The 24,360-nt window shown below is 44.2% G+C and overlaps 1 protein-coding gene across 3 annotated transcripts in view; it reads left to right on the forward strand.

The window, feature by feature from the left end:
• Nucleotides 1-24,360, forward strand: part of LOC125970828 (A disintegrin and metalloproteinase with thrombospondin motifs 20) — a 65,820-nt gene that overhangs the window by 27,632 nt on the left and 13,828 nt on the right. For all 3 annotated transcript variants that reach the window (XM_068650931.1, XM_049723491.1, XM_049723495.2), the window contains 23 exons: nucleotides 53-177; nucleotides 245-285; nucleotides 467-572; nucleotides 1,949-2,095; nucleotides 4,450-4,591; nucleotides 5,185-5,289; nucleotides 11,618-11,763; nucleotides 11,861-12,042; nucleotides 12,109-12,245; nucleotides 12,319-12,436; nucleotides 13,989-14,084; nucleotides 15,438-15,604; nucleotides 16,224-16,353; nucleotides 17,187-17,313; nucleotides 17,470-17,680; nucleotides 17,922-18,086; nucleotides 18,206-18,376; nucleotides 19,070-19,189; nucleotides 19,377-19,484; nucleotides 20,342-20,506; nucleotides 21,146-21,409; nucleotides 21,934-22,095; nucleotides 22,579-22,758. In XM_068650931.1, coding sequence (XP_068507032.1) covers nucleotides 53-177; nucleotides 245-285; nucleotides 467-572; nucleotides 1,949-2,095; nucleotides 4,450-4,591; nucleotides 5,185-5,289; nucleotides 11,618-11,763; nucleotides 11,861-12,042; nucleotides 12,109-12,245; nucleotides 12,319-12,436; nucleotides 13,989-14,084; nucleotides 15,438-15,604; nucleotides 16,224-16,353; nucleotides 17,187-17,313; nucleotides 17,470-17,680; nucleotides 17,922-18,086; nucleotides 18,206-18,376; nucleotides 19,070-19,189; nucleotides 19,377-19,484; nucleotides 20,342-20,506; nucleotides 21,146-21,409; nucleotides 21,934-22,095; nucleotides 22,579-22,758 — 3,315 coding nt within the window. The remainder of the gene's footprint in view (nucleotides 1-52; nucleotides 178-244; nucleotides 286-466; nucleotides 573-1,948; nucleotides 2,096-4,449; nucleotides 4,592-5,184; nucleotides 5,290-11,617; nucleotides 11,764-11,860; nucleotides 12,043-12,108; nucleotides 12,246-12,318; nucleotides 12,437-13,988; nucleotides 14,085-15,437; nucleotides 15,605-16,223; nucleotides 16,354-17,186; nucleotides 17,314-17,469; nucleotides 17,681-17,921; nucleotides 18,087-18,205; nucleotides 18,377-19,069; nucleotides 19,190-19,376; nucleotides 19,485-20,341; nucleotides 20,507-21,145; nucleotides 21,410-21,933; nucleotides 22,096-22,578; nucleotides 22,759-24,360) is intronic.

Below are 24,360 nucleotides of genomic sequence, written 5' to 3' on the forward strand. Positions count from 1 at the left end.
AAACATTAACAATCCTCCTGGAAATCAGCATGGATATTTTTATGTTTCCCAGGATGGCCCCACGGTGAGTTTCAACGCCGCCACCACTTTGCACAACTTCTGCACCTGGCAGCAGAAGCAAAACGTCAAGGACGACAATCACCCCTCTCACCACGACACCGCCCTCCTCATCACCAGGTACGATTGCCGCTAAAAATCAATCATCTTCCAAAATATATATTGATTTATTTTTTCTCTCCCTTAGGGAAGATATTTGCCGCGCAAAAGACAAGTGTGACACTCTCGGTAAGACTTCTCTAAAATGAACTTTCCGCTCCGAGCTCATAAAGCGTGCAGTAATGTGTTTATGGCAAGACGGCTAATAGCATTATAGTGAAGGGGCAGAGTGGTAGAAAGCGGGGTTAATCTCTCTTAGCGGAAGAAACGTTTTAATAGTCAAAGGAGTACATCGTCTACGTGTTTACAGGGCTCGCAGAACTGGGGACCATGTGCGACCACTACCGCAGCTGTTCTATCAGCGAGGAAAACGGAATTAGCGCTTCCTTCACCATCGCTCACGAGCTGGGCCATGTGTAAGTTCCACGTCGTCGATGGATAGGGCCAAGTTGGGGCGCCAAGGGGGTCGGATTTTAGTTCTCGTACATACCAAAATATTAGCTGTAAAGAATCTCAAGCATTACCTGTCTGCGTATGTATTTCAATTTCAGCAGCTGTCGAGTCAGTCGGCTCGAGCCAGTTGGCGCGGTCCATTCGGCGCGTTTAATCGCCGCGTTCACAGGCGAGACTATTTAGCGGGCCTGGGAAAGCCCGTGTCAGGTAGTGGGAGCCACTCAACAGAATTGCGCAGGATTAGGGACCCAATTTGCACTAATGGACTGGAGGCCCTTCTCAAATGGCTCGGAGGACCCCCCAAGCATTGATAGTCGATCTTAATCAAGTTTGAGGTTAAATGTCTTGAATCCTAAATATGCAAAATTGACAAGAGGCAATCAATAATATGGAAAAAAATTGGATTTATAGTATAATTCCTCTTCCTTTTTGGCAGGTGCTTGTCTGACTTTGTGTAAAAATGACTTATTTAATTGATACTTCCAGAATGGAAGCGTCGTCATAAACCCGCAGACATTCCAGCGAGCCTCAGTGGGCATTTCAGACGCATATTTGTGCCTCCAACTCAATGCCTGCTGCGCCGCCGCCGCCATTGATTCTCCTAAACGATGCGTTCCCTCCCCGAGGGGGCACCGAACTGGCTGATTTACGGCCTCATTACACTAACAGCTTCTTATCTCTTTGAGGCCTTCGAGACCTCATGCTGTAAATTCACGTCAAGTCAATCAGCGTTCACACACACACACGCACGCACGGACGCACATGCACACTGACATTGCAGCCAGCGCTGACCCACATCCTGTTGTAAACATCTTAGACATCCTACAGCTGCGCCGGGCTGCTGTGTGTAAATACACACACACGCGCACGTGCATGCGAGAAGCAGAGCGACCCGTCCGGATTCTGCACAGCATCAAGAAAATGGACTTTTATAAGCTTGCCAATAGCAGACAAGCAGGATGAATTCATTAATTTGCAGATGCACGGCGGCGCCCTTTGTTTTATATACATCAGCTCTGTTTTCTTTGTTTATTAGCAGCCGGGGAATGTACGCTGTTTTTTTTTGTTTTTTTTGACTCTGTCATTAGAGGCATATGTTTTATTTTATATGCCAAAAGACTGGGTCAAACATTTTTGCTCCCATTTGACCAATAACGGATTAGCTAAGATTAGCAGAGCAACCGAAAAGAAATACCAGATAATTTGGTCATTACGCAAGATGAGAGGATTTAATCTGCATAAATCCAATTACATTTGATTTGAAGTATTTTACATGATGATTATTCAACCATTGTTATGCCAACAGGATCAATTTTCTCACCCTCTTACTGTCTACCAGGTTCAACATGCCCCACGATGATAACCCCAAATGTAAAGAGGCCGGCATGAAGCACCAGTACCATGTCATGGCTCCCACCCTTAACCATGACACCAACCCCTGGTCGTGGTCCAAGTGCAGCCGCAAGTACATCACGGAGTTCCTCGAGTATGTACACGATAATATTGCCACATTGTCTGGACTTAACGCACACTTGATAAGTGATGATGTCGAAACAGCTAGCTAAGTAACATCTCGCTGCATTAGCGGCTACCACTAGCGGCTGCCTAGATTCCACACTCACAAGCTGCTCATTTACTGAAAAAATAAATAAACAGATAAAGAAATAAATAGAAAATAGCTTATGAGCTGCTAAATAATTATTGAATACCACTAGCTCATTAGCAACACTAGCTTTTGAACCAACATAGCTGTCCATGGTGCTAGCAACTTTGCTAATGTGGCTAGCTACGTTATTTTGATTGGAAATAGAGCAAATGGACAATAACTAATTGTGTAAATATTCACAAAGGGCCGCCTTGTTAACTGGTTGAATCTCGTTAAGGCGTTTTTAGGCGAATGCTCATTTGCATTTACAAGGCTGAGCATCCCATTTTTTTGGATGCGGTTTCATGACATGGAACATTCCAGCATTCATGAGTCTTTCTGCAACTTCTGTGCAGCACCCATGACAATGTGAGTCTGTTAAATAGTCAGCATATGGCGCTTGCGTAGCGACGGCTCGAGTGCATTGGTGGGAAATACCCTCGAGAGCGCTTTTTGAAGTCGCTCTCAAGCTAACAATGACGAGTATTGATTCAGACTACTCCTGTGGGTCCACCTGGTTCGAGTACGTCCATGTTTTGACTGCACGTACTCGCCCCGAATTCAATCCGCAGCCCCCCCCAAAAGACCTCTCAAACGTCCTCTTTTTGACATCACTGTTGCAGGAGAAAAAAAAACAAAAACCTGCAATGTCATTTAGAGTCCAACCCGACATAAAGAAAGCATTCATCCCGCTCCTGGCTGGATGCCGATTGATTGAATCCAATTAGATGTAGAAGTCTTAAAGAGGACATCAGTGACAAACGACGTTGTCGTCAGCAATGCGTGTGATGATGTTACCCTTTTGAAAAATGCATTTTATTTTTAAATATTTATTTCACTATATATATTGCAGTTTTTAACTCAAGGGACACATTTTTAGTATTTTATAAGCTTCCTGGGATATTCATACACATTTTTATTTAATGGAAATGGATGCCAGCTGTAGGAAAGTCAGTTATGTAAACAGTGACACCCCCTAAAAATGTTAAATAAATCATTGAATTTTAATTAATTAATTAAATTTAAAAATTTATTTAAAATAAAAGAATGCAAAGGAAAAAATTCAAATGGCTAAATTAAAGGTTAACCATTTAATTAATTAATTAAATTTAAACATTTATTTAAAATAAAAGAATGCAAAGGAAAACAAATATGTCAGCTATGGGAACCACTACACTAGCAAGTTTCTTCTTCGTCCATGACACATTTCGCCATCTCCAAAAGTCATGTGATGACGATCAACCGCTTTCATGTCTCCGGACGGCTGCCAGGTGTGCAGGACTATAAGAACAGACTTCTTGATGGTCTTTAAAAATATGTCAAAATGACATCTTTCTCTCGGCCTTCAACGTAATAATATGAATTCCATTTGACTGCTGCTGAGAGATGTGCTAATAAGGGACCGTCTGTCTATATGACATATTCTTTGGTAGTACGTCGACCTTGTTACCATGACAACCAGGGCTTGACTCCCCTTTGTCACTTTTAAGTGCAATTGGATCGTCTTTGCGGCGCAGATGTTCAACCCCTGGCTAATTTAACCAACCGGAACGAGTTTTCAGATTAAAAGTATATATTCTGTATACGAGCAATTAAAAAAAAAAAAAATCCAAGACAAGCAGCCATTTCCCATCAACTTGAATTTGTGTCTCGTTTTAAGTGACGTTTGCTACACTTGTCAAAACTTCACGGAAATGAAAGGGGAGCGACACAAAGCGATGTTAGCCGAGGATAATCCCGCATAATCGCCGCCCTGTCGTTGCGGTCTTAGCTTTGTCCTCACAGGTGCTTTAGCTTCTCCTTCCAGGATGAAGTTTTTAACGACACGCCTCATCCACCTCGTTTCCTCTTTTAAGACTTCTCGACAAAAAAAAGATCCTCGCACGTGTTGGCCTTTTTTTTTCCACAAGTGCCAAGTGATGATTTTGTACATTCACGCCAGCTGTGTTTGCAAGTCGCTGGTTTGAGGGAGAGGTTCATCTAGGGAGCAGTCTGTCATTACGCCCTAATCCAGGCACGGTCGAGCCAATTTAATCGAGTCCAAATTCTCGTGTTTGCCTTCAGCGAAGAAAATACGCCCTAATCAAAAGTCCCGCAGATCCTTTTCAGTCCCATCTGATGTTGTTGTCCATCTCCACCCATGCTCGTGTGAATTTGTTATTCATTCACATGGCTGGTGTTTTTATTTAACGCAGCACTGGCTACGGGGAGTGCCTTTTGGATGAGCCCGTAGGCAGGACGTATGATCTGCCCAATCTCCTCCCTGGTCAAATCTACAACGCCAACAAACAGTGTGAACTCATGTTTGGACCCGGCTCACAAATTTGCCCTTACATGGTAAGTGGGCTTGTGTTGTAGAACAAGTTGGTTGGTGGAAATTTCTCAAATATGATTTTTCTGGGGGGGGCTAATGTATATTTTTTACGTTTTATTTTATGGTAACTAAAGGGTAGATTACATTTTATGTAAATGTTATAATGTATTTGTTATTAATAGTTTGTATATTTCATTTTATTTTAATTAAAATATAGTTTATAGTATATTTTAGTTGGATGGTATTATTTTGGTTAATTTTATTTATTTATTTCCCAATAATTGCGGTTTGACACTATATTATATTAAATTTTGATTATATTTTAAATTGCTTTTTTTGAAATATCACCGGCGCACTCCCTCGTATTTGTGGCACCACTGCTAATTAAAACTCCGATTTTTAGATATGAGTTTTGCCTCAGAGAGCAACGAGGGGCGACTCCTAATCCCCAAGACGTGAAAGGAAAACATTTTAAAAACACAGTATGACTCTACCGCCTCTGATTTTTAATTTTAAAAACTCCAATCGTGGCTGAAATGCTTCATGGGTTGTTTTGGAAACCTGGCAAATTATAGATGATTAATTCTCTTTTTTTTTTACCATTTCTCTCACGCAGAAACAATGTAAAAGGCTGTGGTGTACCAGCGCAGAGGGGGACCATAAAGGATGTCGCACACAGCACATGCCGCTTGCTGACGGGACTGAATGCGGACATGGAATGGTGAGTGCAAAAAAAAAAAAAATCCTCGAATGTGACTTTAAATTGTCAAGTTAGACTTACCTGAATATAAATGTAGGTCATTTCGCAAATCAGATTAACGTAGGTTCATGGCCCCCACCGGCTAATTTAAACATATTTGTACACAATTCATTAAACATTTATTTTCCGACATGGAGGGGAAAAAAAAATCAATTTATTGTGTTTCTGCATGAAGGACTCAATGTAAACCAGTCAGGTGACCAGCGCTTTTCTTTTCCCCTCCGTGTTGTCGGGAGGCCCCAACCCCCATTAGCCTTCATGTTCTCCTCGCCCCGGGGTGCTATGCTAATTAGAGCTGAGACGGTGGGTCAGTTGCTGAGGTTACGTGCAAAAATAAAAAACAAAGAAGGGGAGGAGGGAAGGTTGCGGAAAATGAAAGAACGGAAGAAAAAAACAAAGCAAGGGAAAGGTGAAGACGTGGCGGCGCCTTTGAAAGATGGCCGGCTCATCACACTTGAGTCACCTTGTGGTGAACCCGTGACCCCCAAACCTTTAAGCGGCGGCTGAGTGGGTCAGCGGTTAGGGCTGTAACGGAGCCCACCACAAAGGAGCTTGCTCGCTCCTGCGGGAGAAGAGCCAGGAGGAGGCGCGAGAGGGAGTTTAGTATTCATGACTTGAACGAAGCAAGTCTCCCGTTCTTAACCTTCTGACCTCTCGCCGTCTTTTTCCAACTCACCTCCAAATCCAATCGACCTTCTTCTTCGTTTTTGTCTCCAGTGTGTCTCCCGCTTGAGTTTAACCGTTGATAGCTAACATCTTAATCCAACTACAACAACTGCACTAAAGAGTAATGGCCCTGCGGCGTTTGAGTCTCGCGCTTTGAAGAGACTTTTAATCGAGCCTCCTTGACCTAACTTGAGCCCAGCTCAGTCAAATGGATGATTAAACTTCATTGGAGTTGTCTAAACATTGATTAGGTTGGAACCGTGTCACGTTTAGCACAATCAAAACTGACTCTCAGGCAAGGTCAGTTATTTTAAAAGTGTGATTGGGAACAGTAATGCTTGCATTAGCACTTTTTATTATCCTAAGGTTGTTTAAATTGAAGAAAAGTTTGGGATCATGAGGCCACATCTGGCCCACGGGCCTTAAGTTTGACACCTGTGATGTCGATCACTGCTGGATCCATAAGTCGTGATTCTTTCCAATGTGTGACATCTGCACGCCGACAATTGGCAGCTGTGTTCTTCTCCTCCCATTGTTTCTTCATCTTCAGAGAATTTCTACGCGTGGCACGCGTGAGCTAATTATCATTTAGCCGTCAAAGGTCACCTCATGTTTTTTGGCCACCATTCAAGAATTCCTACGCCTATTCTGACAACGTATCACGTGTGACTAAAAATGGAGCAATAGAGAGATGACAGTTTGAAAGGTCAACTGTCGATGATGTTATTAAAAGAGAGTCTTTTGGGCACATCTGCATGCCTGAAAACTGCCTGGAAAAATAATTATTCTGGGCAAAATTTATTTCAGGACTCAAATTTGAAGCCTTAAAAATCGCCCAAAAATATTATGTGATTTGAAATATATAATATAATATAATATAATATAATATAATATAAGGAAACGGCCAAAATGTGTCATTGTATGCACTCTGAGAAGTGTTTCTTCTCAGGTCACGGAACAAACCATGTCAGGTAATTGGGGGACGTTTCCTCCATCGATGGAGAGTGCAACGTCTGTCTACAGATTAGTTGAAATGGGGCACTGTGCCCCCCCCATCCCCCCTCTCATCAAGCCCCCCCCTCACAGGGTGCTGGAGTGACTAATGCGGTCACATGACCTCTTGGCGGCGTGTCTGTCATCTGGCTCAGTGAGCCGTGAATTAATGAGGGCATCCCATCACTTGTTGCCTATAAATACCGCCGCCACCCCCCATCTTCTCTTCTTCTGCACCCCCCACCTTTAAAAGGATCCAGTCTGTTTTGATGTTTTTTTTTTTTTTGCGTGTACGTGCCTGTGGTGGCCCTCTTTACGTAAGTGTGTGTGTGTGTGTAGGGGGGGGAGTTTAAGGGCCAGCAAGCATGCTCAATAGTGGCCTGTCAAGCCAAAGCCGGGGTCCGCTCAGCCCTCGCATCCACATGCCGACCCTTTTGAAGGTCCCGCTTGTCACCACGTAGCCACGCAGTGGGTGGCAGAAGAAGACGCTGGCACTTGATAAACGACTCGTCCAAAAAGCCCTTGAATGGAACCAAGCGTTTCTATTTATCTGCCGGGATCCTCTTGATGGCTGCTCAATTGAGTGTTCAATAAAACGGCGAGTCGTTATATGTTTCCAGAGCATTCCGTCAGAGGGCAGAATGACAACCTGCTTTTGTTTGAGCCAATTAGAGTGAGACAGCCAGGTCTTGACAAGCAAAGCTGGGAAAGAATGGAGTCTGTTGGCCGAAGAAGCGGCGAGCGTTTGGCCCGAGCCAAACTCTCGGCAGCGTGACACACTTGTGGTGGACGGCGTGCATGTGTGAACTCGGATTTGGAGTTGATGCACTGTCATCACTTTCTCAGGGCCTCTCATATCTGAATTGGATCGGATTCAAGCGGGCGTGGAAATGCGATCGAACTTTTTGGACTCGAATCAAAACGAATCTTAGAGTCATGCGAGTTGCATTGTTGAGAGTTATTGAGGGTTGCATTGTGGACAAGACAAGGCGTTTCTTGGTTGCGGTTGACGTGCCAGTCGCAAATCCTCTTGCGCTCCGGTTCTCAACCCCCAAATGCCACGAGTCGGCCCTGACATGAAAGGTGATTCCGTGTTGCGATGGGCCAAATGAAAGAGTGACGGCCTTGTTGAACGGGCCGGCTGCCTTGTCATTCCTCAAATGAGCTGCTCTGTGCAACCGTTTCCTGTCAATTACAGGCCGCGAGCATCCAAAGCAGCCAGCCGAGGAGCTGCGAGCAGATGCTGCCGTCCTCAGATGCTATCTTTGTGTTAGCTTCCACTCTTATGGCCGCACGGTTTGACTCCATGTTGCATATTTACACGTTACATAAATATCAAGCATCCTCGTATCATCAAATATTTTTTCCTCCCTACTGCCGAGGAGGACTAGAAGATTTGGTATCGACATCCTCGGCGAGTACCCGATTATCTAAAAAAATAAAGCCTCTGGGCGTGCTTGAAGGGCCCAGAAATGTGGCGGACGTGCGCACGTGTCGTCAGCCAGTCAACAGGCGTCTTTTTCAAATCCATAATTTGAAACATACGCTCGTCGCAGCTGGACGGGCTCCTCTCGCAAAGACCTTCAAATGTCATTTCCAAGTTTTGACAACCTTTCTAGGAAAAGTCAAGTCAATACAAGCATTTCACGTCAGCACGCTCGACTAATAGCTGATTGGAATTAAGCGTGCCCACGTCCTCCGCCATGAGAAGCCGCCGGGGGTCCACTCAATCACTTTCATTGAGCATATGAATCATTAGTGCGGCTTTTGAAATGATAGCATCAATAAATGCGATCTTAAAAGCCACAAATGTTTGAAAACGAATGACAGAGCAACAGATGCAGACAATTTAATCATGTTTAATCGTGCATATATTCTTTATCCTCAACAGCAACTAAATCACTTGCTTTCTAAAACTCTTGATTTGTGTCTGCAGGATTATGCTGCCCCCGATGGCCATGCTTAGATTTTTTCCATTTTTTTTTTTCACAATTTTCCACTTACATTATATTTAAATATAGCATATGTGCGATATTATAGAGTGCAAATTTCCTTATAAGAAAATACATTGATAATTTTGAGTGTGTTAGTTAGGAGTGACTGAAACGGATTAATAGCATTTCCATTCATTTCAATGGGTAAAACATTATTTGAGTTATGACCATGAACACAGACCAAATTCAACTTGTATCTCAAAGCATGTGTAAGCGTCTTCTCGTGGGACACATACATCACCCGACAAGCTGGCAGAGCAATCTACGGCCCGGCGTTCAGTTTACGCTGGCCTCTGGATCTTACTTCTGACACCAAATACCTTTGGCATTCACGCATGGTCTCGCACAGATGTTTTTTGCCTTCTTCCCAACTTCCCGTCCATCCTCTTCTTCTCAGGCGCATCCCCTTTTGAAGGCAAACGCAGCGCTTGTAAACACAGTGGAGGGAGGAGGGAGTGGAATGCCTCAGAGGCTTACACAGGCTTTGGAACTCTCTGACGGACGGGCACCCCCTCTCATGTTTGACACTTCTTTGGGGGCTGCCTGCGCCGCGGTGGCCCTTACATAGGGGGGAAAAAAAAAGGGAGGTATGGAAGGGAAAGTGGTGACCTTAATAGTAAGGAGGAAAGTCTTTGGAGTGAGAAAAAAGGGGATTCATTTAACGTATTCCAAACGTGGCGTTCCTTCGCTCACAAGGGTTATTATGGGGTGGTTTCGAGAATGAACAAAATTGAAACGTCGTCATGTTTTGGCGGGCAAATGAGGCAGATGTTTTATTCCGAATCGTAAATCGTGCTTTTGTTCATTTTTGCCAGCCACTGTTACATTCTGTACAGTTTTAGCATTACAGGAAAATGAAAAAAGAATTATAAATTTTGAATGCATGCACGTGAAAGTTGAATAGAAAATTTACATAAATAAATATTAATACATGTTCATTCATATTTTAAAACCCATTTTTTTAACTTTTATTTTATTTTTATTTTTAACTAACTTAATATAAAGCACACTTTTCACCATTTAATTTCAAATAATTGAAAACTGTAAAATACTTATTATTTTTTTGTCGTACGTACAATGTACACGTAATTTGATGCAGCTGTGGGAAACCTTTGAAGCCGTCGTGATCTTGAATTTGACATCGCCAACCAAAATGCACAAAACACCTGTTTGCCTTATCGAGCTGTGGAAGCCATTTCACCCCTCGCTGGATCTCATTTCTACTTTAGCAGATCCGGGAAAAAAGACCAGGATGTCACAGTCGGGATTAAGGAAATGATTGCGGCTTGTTTCCTCGATAACCCCGCGGCGGTTCACACCTGTCAATGTCTACACACTGCATCATTAAGTGCGCAAAGTTCGGAAAACACACAAGTAACTTAAGCCTTGCAGAGAGAAGCTACTTTGTGTCTGGTGTGCAGGTGTTTATCTCCCGTGATAACGTTAGATTTATCTCGTAGATTGGCCATTACCCCGGAGATTACTCGTATCCTCCCGAGTTTAATCACAGAAGCAAAGCCAACCATGTATGACGGGAAGTCGGCCAATGGGAGCGATATTAGCTACAGTAGATTTGTCATCTGGAAGGAGTAACGGCTTGAAACTCGGCTTTCTGGTCTTATCACGAGCTAGCGCTTGGGTTTCCTTATCAAGGTGCCGCCGGACGACGGGCTCAGTTGCCGTCATGTCCCGCATTTTTCCAGTGAACAGAACCCGTCTGATATGCTACTTAGGAAGAGAATAGGTTTCGGTTACGCACAAAAGGAGAGCTGTTATCACTTCATGTGATTCAGATACTAAGTACCTCGCTTGTTGGGAATAGAGCTCCAAAATTACGGGAATTTTCCAAGATTGAGTTGTGGGAATTAAGATAATCGGAATCGGCTGGAATCGTGCCGATTACTGCCACCGATAAAAATATCCGTCAAGTACGATTTTTAACGGGTAGGCATGGAAGAGGGTCTTGCAGCAAGTCAGGATCGTAAACATCTGTAATGACGAACAGATCAACGCTTTGGATTTGAAGTCACATGATTTTAGGCACCTCCCATCCAAACACAATTTGTATATTTTGCGGTATGGACAAAGAGTCTGTCGCAGTAGGTAGCGGAGAATGTTTGTCGCGACCGTGAGAAAAGATAATGCCGGTCATGGAGCGAATGAAGAACGGCATGTAAATAAATCTACTGACGTTCAACTCCAGCCATGCTACGGGTCTGTGTCAAATTATTATTTTTTCTATCAAAAGCCCGTTCGCCGTCTTGAGTTGTTTTGTAGTTTGAGTTGTCAGAAAAGCAAAAGATGTTAGCGTCAAAGTCATGTTTTCTCTGCTTCTTGTTTGGCGACATTTTCTTCCACTCTGGAAACGATTGTCAGCAAGATTTTCATACCTTCACACGTGATAGTCAAATTCTCGTATAATTCCTGTAAATTTCCGTTAAGGTTAACGTGGCACTGTATTTGAACATCTGGTGGAATTGGATCCTCCCCCTCCCCCAAGGATAAGCACGGAATTAGGGTTTCTTTTCAAATACAGGTTGATGTAAACAAAGGATTTGAAAGTCAAAGCGGATCACCTTTCCCAGGTGTGCTCATCTTAAATCTTAACGGGATGTGTTGTGATTATCGTCTTGCAGTATTGCAGACACGGGATGTGTATCAACAAGGAGCTGCACCTGCAGCCGGTCCATGGGGAGTGGGGTGCTTGGGGACCCTACAGCTCTTGCTCCAGGTCCTGCGGAGGAGGGACACGGAGCACCACCAGAGACTGCAACAAGCCAGAGTAAGACTCGGAACTTCGAAGCCTATGAAACTGAAACTGCTCGAGAGCAACCAGGTGAGCTCTGATATCTCCCTTCCCGGGGTATTTTTTATTCCAGGCCTAGAAATGGCGGTAAATTCTGCGTTGGACGACGGATGAAGTTCCGCTCGTGTAACACTGAACCGTGTCCGCGAGGACGCAAAGACTTCCGCGAAGACCAGTGCTCTCATTTCGACGGCAAGCACTTCAACATCAACGGTCTACCCCCAACCGTCCGCTGGGTGCCCAAATACAGCGGCAGTAAGTCAACTTGATCTTTTTGAAGAACTTTAGGACCTTTTGAAATCCTGATTTTTTTCTGTTTAGTCCAGTTAAACGATCGCTGCAAGCTCTTCTGTCGGGTTGCCGGGACGACGGCGTATTACCAACTGAAGGACCGCGTCATCGACGGCACGCCTTGCGGCACGGACACTTACGACATCTGCGTCCAAGGGCTCTGCAGGGTTTGTCACTCGACCATTTCAATTTGCACTATGATTCCACAGTTTGTACACAATCCAAACTTTTGGTCCCCAGCAAGCGGGATGCGATCACGTCCTGAACTCGAAGGCCAGGAATGACAAGTGCGGTGTGTGTGGCGGGGACAACTCCTCGTGTAAAACACAGGCAGGGACCTTCAACGATGCTCAGTATGGTGAGTCGTGTACCTTTGCCGCTCCGGCTGTCTATCCGAGGGAAGGGCTAGCATAGCTCGCTAGCTAGCTAACTAATTGGGTCGCTTGAACCCCATCATGTACTACACCCAGTTCTACAGGATTCGTCCTTGGCTTCTACAGTTTCCTCATATCTCCTTTGGCAAACAAACATAAGACTTCTTGGCTGAGCTTATGGTCATATCGTGTCTTCTGTTTTTTAAACGCGCGCAGATTGTTCCGAAAAGAATAGTCGGGCCTCAGCCCAATTTGGGGACTGATGTTTGTCTAAAACTGTCCAATGTTCAGATGACAGCCCTGACCTCATCATTTTTAAACAAACTTTTGTGATGTAGGGTTTGATCCGGGGCCAAATTCTGATTGCTTCTAAGCCTCATCAAGTTGCTGCTCAGATTTTTTTTTCTTCTTTTGGTTGTTTAGTGGGGGGGCGGCGGTTTTGTACCACTACACCTCTGAAGTCAGTTGGGATGAGCTCCAGAACAAATGCGAATATGTAGTACGTAGGTGCTTATTTGTTTTTCTAAAGGTGAGACTGGCGTGACTTGTGTAGATGATAGGTGGAGGATATGCAAACCAAGTGCTGCCCCCTTGTGGCTGGTGGTGTGGAAGCCACACCAACACCCTTTACCGCCGCCCTGCTCTCGTTTTGGTATAGCAGGAACGACAATGGCGTTGAGTCTAGGTCACCGTTGAGAGGTTCTGGGTTCGAATCCCATCGGGGCCCTCCTGTGTCTGTTGCAAACGGATAGACGGATATTGTATAATTCTGTTCACATCAAAATTTTTTCCTGTTGTGGAAAAAATAAATAGTTTTAGCCCGCCAAAATACAAGTTGTGTTATTTACAGTGTTGGGGTGAGAGGCGGGGTTTACTTTGGACTGGTTGCCAACCAAACATGGACAAACAACAAGTCATTGTCCTACCTATGGTTTTCATTAAACCTAACGTGCATGTTTTTGGAATGTGGGAGGAAACCGGAGTCCACTCCAAATGCCGAGATTTCAACTCGGAACCATAAGATGCAGACATGCCCGTGTCTATCTATATATATGTATTTTTTTATTATTATTTATTTATATTAATTTTTATGAATTTATTTATTATGTTCAGTGATGTTCAGAAATTATTGTGATTTTTTTTATGTTGCTCCCACCCCATTGAACATATATTAGTTTTTGATTTCACAGTTTATCTCCACCATCAAATGTTTTCTGTCAAATGTGTTCTTTGTGGGTTGCCCACTTGTTCTCCGCGTTAGTTTATGACGTGACAACACGCTCGGTGTGGTAATTACAGGCCAAATCGTAGCTTCAGGGAATAATTACATGTCATTTCACCGTTGGGCCTCTGAGATTTCAACGGGCCTTCCCGCAGGTTATTTGAAACGAGACCTGATTTCGGGGGTGTTTTTCCAAGTGCGTGAGTCCCCCGGTGGTTGGAAGCGGACATCCCTTTTGGAGCATGGTGAAACTATTAAAAAAGTTCAAAATGCGTCTGATCTCTTCGTGCTTTCTGTCTGTTTTTCCTCTTCAGGCTATAACATAGTGGTCCGCATCCCAGCCGGTGCTACCAACATTGATATTAAGCAGGTCAGCTACTCCGGAAAACCAGAAGACGACAACTACCTCGGTGAGTCGGAGCGAAGATGCGTGTTTTTTTAAAGTAATATCAAGTTTTCCTTGGAGCGCTGATCCAAAATTGAAACTGGCGGCTCGCTTTACAATTTATTAGGAACAGAGTTGGATAACATGCAAAAAAACATCGGGGAACGTCACATTAGCAATAAATCCTCTTTTATGGGGATGATAAAGTCCAGTTGTCTGGAAAGGAGGGAAATTAGGGCCATAGGGAAAAGGCATACATTTATTACAAATTTGTAGTTGCAAAAGTTGTAAAGGCTTTAAGAGTAGCTTGTATCTCAAAACATTTGTATCTCAAATCGGCTTTCCCCATTGTAATGAATTGAATTGTGATTAATCCGTCCCAGCCTTCCAAAATACTCAAAATTGCTCAGTTGGCAGGTAACTATTTGAATAGTGCCACCAACTGATATTGGCCGGATGTTGTGACGTTTTGCTGCCGCCATCTGGTGGTACGCTAATATTCGATGCCTCGCAGTAAGTTAGGTCAATGCCATTATGCCCCGGGCCCCCTTCACAAATGCCCTGTTGTGGTGACCCATGCGACCGACGAGGAAAGCTGTCAGCGAAGGAGACGTAAACTATCGCCGAAAAGCCACTCAATAACTGTCTCTTGCGTTTAGTGTACACGGATGGGGGTCGGCTGGTCAAGGCAGCGAGGGCCGCCGCTTGGGAAAGTAAATGGAGTGTCAGACGCCCTGGAGAAAGATAAATGAGGCGGCGCTAGGTGCTAATTAGACGCATGTGGGCGAAAGCGGATAGCTCGGCACGAAGGCGGGCAAGAAAATGAAGACGTTTTAGTTCAAGTGAGGTTCAAGACTTTCTCCAGTCACTCCGTCAGGAAACACATGTGGCTTGAAAAAAACATATGGTGGCCCTTTACGACGCTGTACCATGTTTGTCCCTCTGGTCCTTGTGTATATATATAAAAATATATTTAAAAAGCATATTTACCATATATATATATATATATATAAAAATATACATAAAAAATATATTTAAAAATATATATAAATATATTTGAAAAAAAATATATATATATATTTTATATATTTATATGTATATTTTTTATATTTATGGAACTGCTGTGTGTTCATGTTTTGCACATATGACTCTTTGCGGCGCATCTTCCAAAACCCGCAATCATTTTTTGGTTGAAGATGACTCGCTTACATGCGAACTCAAATGTAAACAAAGTTCATAACAATCTATGACTGCCAGTGTCTCTACGTGCTGCAAATGTGGTTTTCCAGAACAATGAGCTGGCGACGGGATGACTGTTTACAACAGCGCGTCCGCCATTCCCATGTTTTCAATGGATTGTTGTTGTCGTTGTTTCCAGCATTATCCGACAGCCAGTCCAACTTCCTGCTGAATGGGAACTTTGTGGTGGCCATGTTCAAGAGGGAGATCACCTTCAAAGGCACCGTCATCGAGTACAGCGGCTCGGACACTAAAGTGGAGCGCATCAACTGCACGGAGCGTATCGAAGAGGAGCTCGTTCTGCAGGTTCATTTCTAAATCACTGCACGGGAGGTCCTCGGTTTACAATCGAGTTTGGTTCCCAGGCGTGGGTCTTAGTCACACATTACAATAATGCAATGTGCTATTTTTTGTCTCGATTTTTTCCAGAGCACTTTTTTGTGGTGTAATTCTACTCTTGATCGCTAGATGGCGACACAGTTTGTAAATTTGACTAAAAATTGAAAACGTATTTCGGCACAAAAGTCCTACTTTTTACTCTAACAGAAATCAACAACTGCAGATTCATTTAGTAGTGTACATCTTTGGAAATATTTTTTTTTGTATATTAGTCGTATTTTCCTTTCGCGCTACCTTTACAGCTTTGGCGTAAATGCTAATTTCACATTGTCCATTCAAATAGTTTTTCTTTACAGCAAAAAAAAAAAAAAATCCTGGATTTGTGTGATATGTACGAACGATTCAGTCACTATTAGAGTCACTCTCTGGTTTTGTGCCTATAAAAGTTGGTATACTTTATTGGTATTGTTTCCCTTTTGTTTATCAGAACTTTGTACCTGATATCTGTTTTAAAGGTTGAATTTCTGCACAGACAAAATAAAAAAAGCTTTTTGTGACCTTGCCTCTCTCCCTGCCATCATCGCAGGTCCTGTGCGTGGGAAACCTTTACAACCCAGACGTCCGCTACTCTTTCAGCATACCCATCGAGGAGCACAGCGAGCAGTTTGTGTGGGATCCCTCGGGTCCCTGGCTGGAGTGCAACCGCATCTGTCAGGGTACGACCTCAACTGGATGTCGTCACCTTTTTCAACCTCGTTGTTTGGACCTTCAGCCAAATACCCGCAAGAGGGTCGAATATGAAACGTGACATAGTTCAGGATGGAAAAAAAAAAGAGAGCCTCTCCCAAGGAGGTTAAGTGTTTGTTACCCCTGCCAAGCACTGAAACTCGAGCGCTCATAATTTTCTCTTGGTTCGCAGTGTTATGCCAGAAGAACATAACTGATTTCTATAAAATTTCATGGAGGGGTCGCACGAGTTCCCAGAAAGAATCGTAATAATCTAATCCTGCATTTAATACCTCGTTCAAATTTGGAATGCCAAGAAATTTTTTGTTATTAGTTTCATGTTGGCACAGGTATTTATGCTTGTTGTGGTTTTCCACCACTGTTTCTCGTGCAAAAATCCCAACTCATTCAGTGCCATTGACGGTTATAGACGTCAAAGATATTAACTGGGTTGGCAGTTAATAGAAAACTTCAAATATATTTATAAAGGAGCACCCAAATTGTGACTGCCGCTAAAATGGAAGCAGAAGTGACTTGAATTTACCCTAAAGTTTCTTATTACAGAGAAAATTAGTACCCAGATTGAAGTGTCAGTACAAATTAGCGTCACTTAAAAATACCTCTGGAATCGTTTAAAAGGAAAACGCTCCCTCTCTTGAACCCCCTCCTGTTGACCTTAGTCCGACCCAAGCGTCTCACGTCGCTCGACACCTTTGCCCACCACCAAGTTTCCTTTAAAGGCCGGTTTTCGTGGGTCAAAGTTCTCCGTGGGATCTAGTTGACATTTTAGGTGACTGATTTGCCAATCTGTGTTTTGGCGCAGGTGAGCGGCGGCGGAAGGCGGCCTGTGTGCGCAAGAGCGATCACTTAGAAGTATCGGAGCAGAGATGTGAACACTTACCACGTCCCGCCGCTGTCACCGAGCCCTGCAACGACGACTGTGAAGTCAGGTGAGATGCACACGAGGACACTCACAGGAAAATGTACAGCCGCCATCTTGTAGCATTCTGTCGCCAGGAATTCTTTTTGAGTTGAAGAGTTTCTGTTAGACAGAGGTAGTGCTTTGACGCCATCGTGTGGAATTATATCGAAGTCATGTTTAACAGGTGGCATGTTGCCGGGAAGAGCGACTGCTCGGCCAAGTGCGGTGCGGGCTACCGCAGCCTGGACGTGCAGTGTATGAAGTACAACCTGATGAAGAGGCAGAGCGAGCGAGCGGAGGCCAGCTCCTGCGCCGATATCGTCAAACCTCCGACTCGAGAGAGCTGCCACGGCGATTGTCTTCTCAAGAGCTGGCAGTACAGTGCTTGGTCACAGGTATGGAAAGACAGGCTCTTAAAGTAAGAAAAACATTTTTTTTTAGAAGATGAATCAATTAATCGACAACGAATCGATTATCAAGGGAATGGATAATCGATTAATCGGTTTTTTTCCCAAATGCTTGGAATTTCGTTATAATAGCAGAACGCCCTGACCGAAAGAGTACATTTAAATTTTAATAAATTATCATTTTAATAAATAAATTTTCATTTTAATGTCACGTTCGTTCAAAAAACAGTGCTCCAAAACGTGCGGACGAGGCAGCCGCAGCCGAGAGTCGTACTGCATGAACAATCTGGGTCGGCGGCTGGTGGACAGGGAGTGCGGCGAATACCAGAGAGTTCTGACGGAGTTCTGCAACGACCAGCCGTGTCCCAAGTGGACCGTCAGCGAGTGGACCGAGGTGGGGAAAGTGTCATTCTTGACAAATGACTTCATTTCGCTTCATGGATCAAAAAACTGGAATTCGTGGAAGTCATTGACGGGGCTCTTGTGTTTCAAATTTTCGACACGGGCCTCTAGTGCTTGGTGACGTGCGGTAAAGGAAGGCGACACAGGCAGGTTTCGTGCTCCGCGGCCACCGGGGAAGAAAATCTCAACGAGCACTTGTGCGACCCGTCCAGCAAGCCCCCATCGGTCGGGACCTGCGAGCTGCCCGAGTGCGCATCCTGGCAGGTCGGCGTGTGGGGAGCGGTGAGTAAGCACGCACACACGCACATACGTCTGCGGCTTGTCTGAGGAAATGGCTTTCACGTGTGGCGTGCAGTTTGGCGGCCAGATGCTTTCAAACGTCTGCAACCACGGGTCCCACCTGATAAGATCTCACTTCTTGTCAAAGTGTCGACAAGCATATGCTTTTGGTTTCATCTTTTTTAAGTAGTGCATAAAAAAAAAAAACTACACGTGTTTCCAACCTTGATTAAACCAAAGCACCCGTTTTACACCGTCACGCCACACCACAAACAAAAATTTTCAAATTTATACAAATAATAAATATCTTATATATATATATAATATCAAATTTACTTTAGCTGACTTGTTTCTCCTCCCCCTGTCTCGATTATTTGTAATCTATCAATACTTAGCAGACAAATGGAGTATGAGGTCACAGAGGCAACCTGGGTAGCCATGACAGTCGATACTTCACATTTGTGTGTGTTTGTGTGTTGTAACATGATACAGCAAAGAGTTACGCGACGTGCTCCGACTCCAGCTGCCATTTCCTCCACGCCACTTTCACTTTCCCCTCATATCCTGTCAGACTAAACCTGATCCGTGTGTGTGTCCGTGTGTGTGTGTGTGATGGCATACGTGTCGACTTTGTAATCCAAATGTGTTTGACTGGGTTTCCCCGCTTTTTCGTGTGTGTGATTTTGTGTCTTCTAGTGTTCCGTTACTTGTGGCCATGGCTACCAGATGAGAGCAGTGAGGTGCTTGTCGGGGGGCTACGGCAACACGGTGGATGACAGAGAGTGTAACGCTGCAGCCAGGCCCAGTGACAGCCAGGTACACACAAAACACAAAATAATTAGGCCACTAGGGGGCAGCAAACATGCTGTAAGAAAAATGCACAATTATTTTCCAATATAGACACAAGTAACTTTTTTTTTTAATCTAAAGTAAATCATTTTTATCTACTGTGTGTGGGAAGGAAATTTACCGTACAATAATTTTATGTGTGCTTGTTCTGAAGGACTGTGAAATGGCGGCGTGCCCACGGGCCACTCCGGTCCAAAGCACACCTCCACCAGATAACTCTGCTCAGCATCGGACCCAATGGAGATATGGCTCCTGGACAGCGGTAAGGATGCAAATATCAATCTTTGACATTACTTTACATTCTGAATAATGAATACAAAAACAACATTAGCGCAAATGAGAACCACATGTCACCTCAATGCCAAGATTGAACACCATCTGTCAGTCTGACTTGACCTTGTGGTCTTCGAGCACACCACACACATCGGTCGATATGCAAGGATTCGAAAGTTCCCGAGCCGTTTGATTGCATTAGCTACGTGCGCCCTCGCAAACGTTTACTGTGATGCGCTGTCATCGCACGCTGGCGGCTAGCTAAAATCTGAAAGCTGTTTCTAATAATCTGCAGTTAATTCAGCAATAAGTTCAATGCAAGTCTTGGCTGATAAACGCTGGGTTGGGCTGTTTTGAAGAACACGGGGAACCCGACCAATAAACAAAGCCAAAATGCTGAGCGTGTTTTGTAAGATGTCTTTTATTGAAGCGATTCTAATAATCAAACGCAGCGGCGGGTGCGTGATACCGCATAATTTGTCTCGGGCAGAGCAAAATGTCCTCTTTATCCTTACACCAAATGGAATGGTGGGAAATTACGGAAAGTTAGAAAAATCAGTGTGCAATGTGTTGACCTTTTCCCTTTGGAATCTCACGACTGAAGTGCACTTTAGAAACACGCACAACCTCAATAATACGTACAGAATTATTGTTAAAAGTAAATGATCACAATTTATAACGATATTGTTTTTCTTTACGATCTACTGCTTCTTTACTGTACAACACACCTGATTGTTAGCATGTTACTGGATATGCTAGCATGCTAGCTGTTAGCGCCGAAAGAATTTTGTCGGAGTTTCTTTGAGAAATTTTTTAGACATAAATAAAAATGTGTGGTCCCTCCAGTGCTCGGCCACCTGCGGCAAAGGGAAGCGGGCACGCTACGTCAGTTGCAGAGACTCCCAGAGCGGCGTGGCGGACGAGTCCTACTGCGTCCATTTGCCCCGACCGCCCGAAACCTCCACCTGCTTCAGCCCGTGTGGCCAGTGGCGGAGCGGGGAATGGTCGCCTGTGAGTGAGCTGAACATCTTGCTGTGTCCAATCACTACTTTTACTTTTTTTGTTTGCCTGCCTGCCTGCCACGGACGGAGATTTGCAGTAATCGCTCACATTGTTCACATCAGGTCATGATGATGTCTAAGAGGCAATTTTGTGTGTTTTGTTTCACTGGCAGGGATGACTCTTTCGGAATCGTCTTTTAATCATTTCATGCGGGGATGAAGTCAACTTTCGATATAAAAGGTTCAGCCTGTTGATGCGCGAGTCATGATGGAAATCACAAACAGTGATCATTTGCCCCTTCAGCAATCACATGGCTGTCATTGCTAATGTGGTTGTTCTGTCAAAACCGCTTTCACCCGAAGCTTCTCATTTGACAACCAAACGGGGCTTTCCAAATAGTCGATCACAAAAAACAAAAAATGTCATTTAACATCCATCCGGGTTTCTCTCTGGTAAACATTTATTTGGATATTTTCAAACGATCCATTGGTGTGCAAATGTGTGTGAATATATGTGGCCTGTGATTGGCGACCTCACTCAACAGGCTCCGCCTCCCTCAAGATCAGGAACAGGATCAGCGCTAACTATTGACTTATTGATAGATGCTCCAAAGGGACATTTGACAGATTGGGTCTGTTCCGTCTGCAGTGTTCGGCGACATGCGGCGCCGGGAGGTCCACCCGACAAGTCCTGTGCTCCAACTACCACCAGCCCGTGGACCAGTCCTTCTGCGACCCGGACGAGATGCCTGCGACGGAGCAAGAGTGCACGGCGGCGCCCTGCTCCTCCGTCTACCAGCGCATCAACGACCAACCGTACGGATACCCCAAGGACCCGGGGCGCCATCCCGGCCACAATAGCTGGAACGTGCCGTCATCTGACAACCAGTGGAGGACCGGACCCTGGGGCGCAGTATGTACAGCAGAGTTGCATTTTCTTGCTGCACTTCTTATTCCGTCTCAATGTCGGCATCATTATTTCTTGTGGCATGGAGTTTTTTTAGTTTTTTTTTCCAAGCCAGCACACCACTGCGAAATCTCACCTATCCCGGCGTTGAGTGAAAACACTTCTGTTCAAGCTCATTCGCCGCTGTCCTCCCGAACGTGCCGACTCCCCTGCCCTCTTGACGGCGGGGCGTATCGTTGTAATTGGATGCCGGGGGGGGCCCGAGGTCAAGGCTGCGTCGCTCGGCGGTTAGCCCACAGAAAGAACAACTTTGGCTCGAGAAACTGTCTTTAACATGGGTGGTCAAAAATTTGGAATCGCAAATGTACATGTTTATGCATCGGAGCCGCAAAATGCTTGGAATCCTTCTCGGCGCAGCTCATAAACACTCCTTGGCAGTAAAAATGAATATTAATCATCCTCGGCATTGCAGAATGCATTTCAGTGAATCATTCCCTGGCCCTGACAGCGCATTTTTATGTTCTCCTCAGTGTTCCAGCACCTGCGCAGGGGGCTTCCAGAGGCGAGTGGTGGTTTGCCAGGACGCCGAGGGCCGCAGCAACAGCTACTGCGACGAGAGGGTCAAGCCGGCCGAGTCCAAAAGCTGCAACTCGGGTCCTTGCCCGCTGTGGAACTACGGCGTTTGGGGAGAGGTGAGTTTATCTTTTATTGCTCTTTCTTAATCGTGGTGAACCTTACTACACTTCCCGCATTGCTGTTTATTGTGTCTGTGTGGTGTCGCGGCCAATTGCAGAGTTTGCTAACTCTGATGAATTGCGCAACACTGAGGAGCAGTCAAGTAGGGCTGTCACAAATAGATGATTTTATCAATCGAATAATCGCCATACAATTTTATTTTCATCACAGTGTATTTAAAAAAAAACAATCGCTCTGATTACTGTAACTGATTTTTATTTTCTCTGATTACTGTAACCAATTTTTTTTTATTATTTAGTGATAAAAAAACACAAGTAAATAACAGTTAAGCAATATCACATAATTCATGCCGATTGTTCTCCAAAGTAAAAGCAAATGTTTGCAGATGTCTTATTTGAATGAAACAGTCATGAAGTGTTTTGAGTAAGTAAGTCAAGGTGGCATTAAATCCCTAAACCGCATCTCGCTGACCCCCCCAGTGCACTCAAAGCTGCGGCGGCGGCGGCAGGCGAACCCGCCTGGTGGTGTGCCAGCGGCCCAGCGGCGAGCGCCTCAACGACTACAACTGCGACATCCTGGACAAACCGCTGGACATGGAGCAGTGCAACCTGCAGCCCTGCGTAGGCTCCGCCTCCTGGCAGCGCAGACCATGGAAGCCGGTACGATAGTCTTCCCTTATCAGCCTTTTTGGGCCGGTGACGCGTCACCGCCAATAGGCCCGATGTGTATTTAGTCTAACGCCGCGGCGAGACTCAACTGAGCGCCCGCTTATCACGTGCGTGCTCGTTGCCATGCGTTGGGCCCGGCCCAGCCCGCCACGCCGGGGCCCTGCGGTGACATGGTGCTGATTAGAAAGGAGAAACAAAAGAGCTAAAACACACAAAGACACAATGGTGCTTCTCTTAAGCGTTCATTACAAACACATGGATCCCATTTTTTGTTTTTTGTTGACGTTTTGCCCAGTCAATGTTATATGAATGCTGTTGTCGCTGCTTTCATCATGTATCCTAAGTACACAAGTGTATATTTGTGTATAAGAGTTCAAATTATGCCTTTTATCAAACAGCGACAAAAGGCTGTTGTTGTATTTTGTATATGTATCTTTGTACAGGAATTTTTTTTTTTGCCCCCCCTCCCAAGTGGCTTAGTTCTCGTTACTGGTTATTTAAAAACATTTGCCGGTGCTCTTGTATCTCTTTAAAAGTCAATACAGTCTTTGTACAGAGGAAAATATTTCCAATTAGTTTTGTTCAGTTCAAGAATGGATGGATGGATATATATTTTTAATTCATTCATTCATTCATTCATTCACCTCAGGTCAGTCAAATGTTCACACCATAGAATGAAAAATACCAGTTTATTTTATTAAAAGTTTTTTTTCCCCCCCACACATAAAATATTATTTGTTTATGGTAGATGATACTAATAAATACTGCAGCTTTAATGATTTTAGTCTCACTTTAAAACATCTAATCTTCATCTACATCAAATACACGTGTTGCAACTTAAGTCACACGACAAAAATAAGATTCCCAACATTAATCGTCCATAGTAACTCATGCCTCCACAAAAAAATAACAGACAGCTGAAGTTATAATAATGCACTTTTAATCTCACAAGCAATTGAAACAATCTCTGAATTAAGGTTGCATCATTTCAGGCAGCAGCTCGACAATAAAAATGTTAAGACATGGAACGACTTGCGGTAAAACACAGAAAGGCTTTTATAGCTTGTGTCAGGTTTGTGTGTGTGTGTGTGTGTGTGTGTGTGTGTGTGTGTGAGGGGGTTCTCTTATTTACGCCTCTATAAAAGCGCAGCGTGACTCCACCGCTGTGACATGCAGCTTTACAGGAAACAAATCCGAGCAGTCGTAAATCACGATGCGAACCTTGGCGACGGCGAGAAGTTGGCGACGCTTAATTCAGACTGACGCGTCGCAGATGCGCGTCTTGTCCTCGCAAGATCGTCGCTCCCTTTACATCGCATAACGTCAGCGTCTTTCATTTTTGCATGTTTTGCTTTATTATTCCAAGATGCTATTTATTTCAGAGGAGTACAAAAACGCAAAAAAAAGTATGACTCAGCTCCTCCCCCTTTGTAAAGTTGATTAAAGAACCCAAAATGTGACACTTGTGTCGTTTCTCCATGCTGACAAAGTATCGCACAGGTTTAAAGTAGGAGTTAATGTTAAAAGTAAAAAAAAAAAAAAAAAAAGAAAATACAACCAAAAGGCCACATCAAGTATTTGAAACAATTTATT

Source organism: Syngnathus scovelli, chromosome 6, assembly GCF_024217435.2.
Source record: "Syngnathus scovelli strain Florida chromosome 6, RoL_Ssco_1.2, whole genome shotgun sequence".
NCBI classification, from domain to species: domain Eukaryota; kingdom Metazoa; phylum Chordata; class Actinopteri; order Syngnathiformes; family Syngnathidae; genus Syngnathus; species Syngnathus scovelli.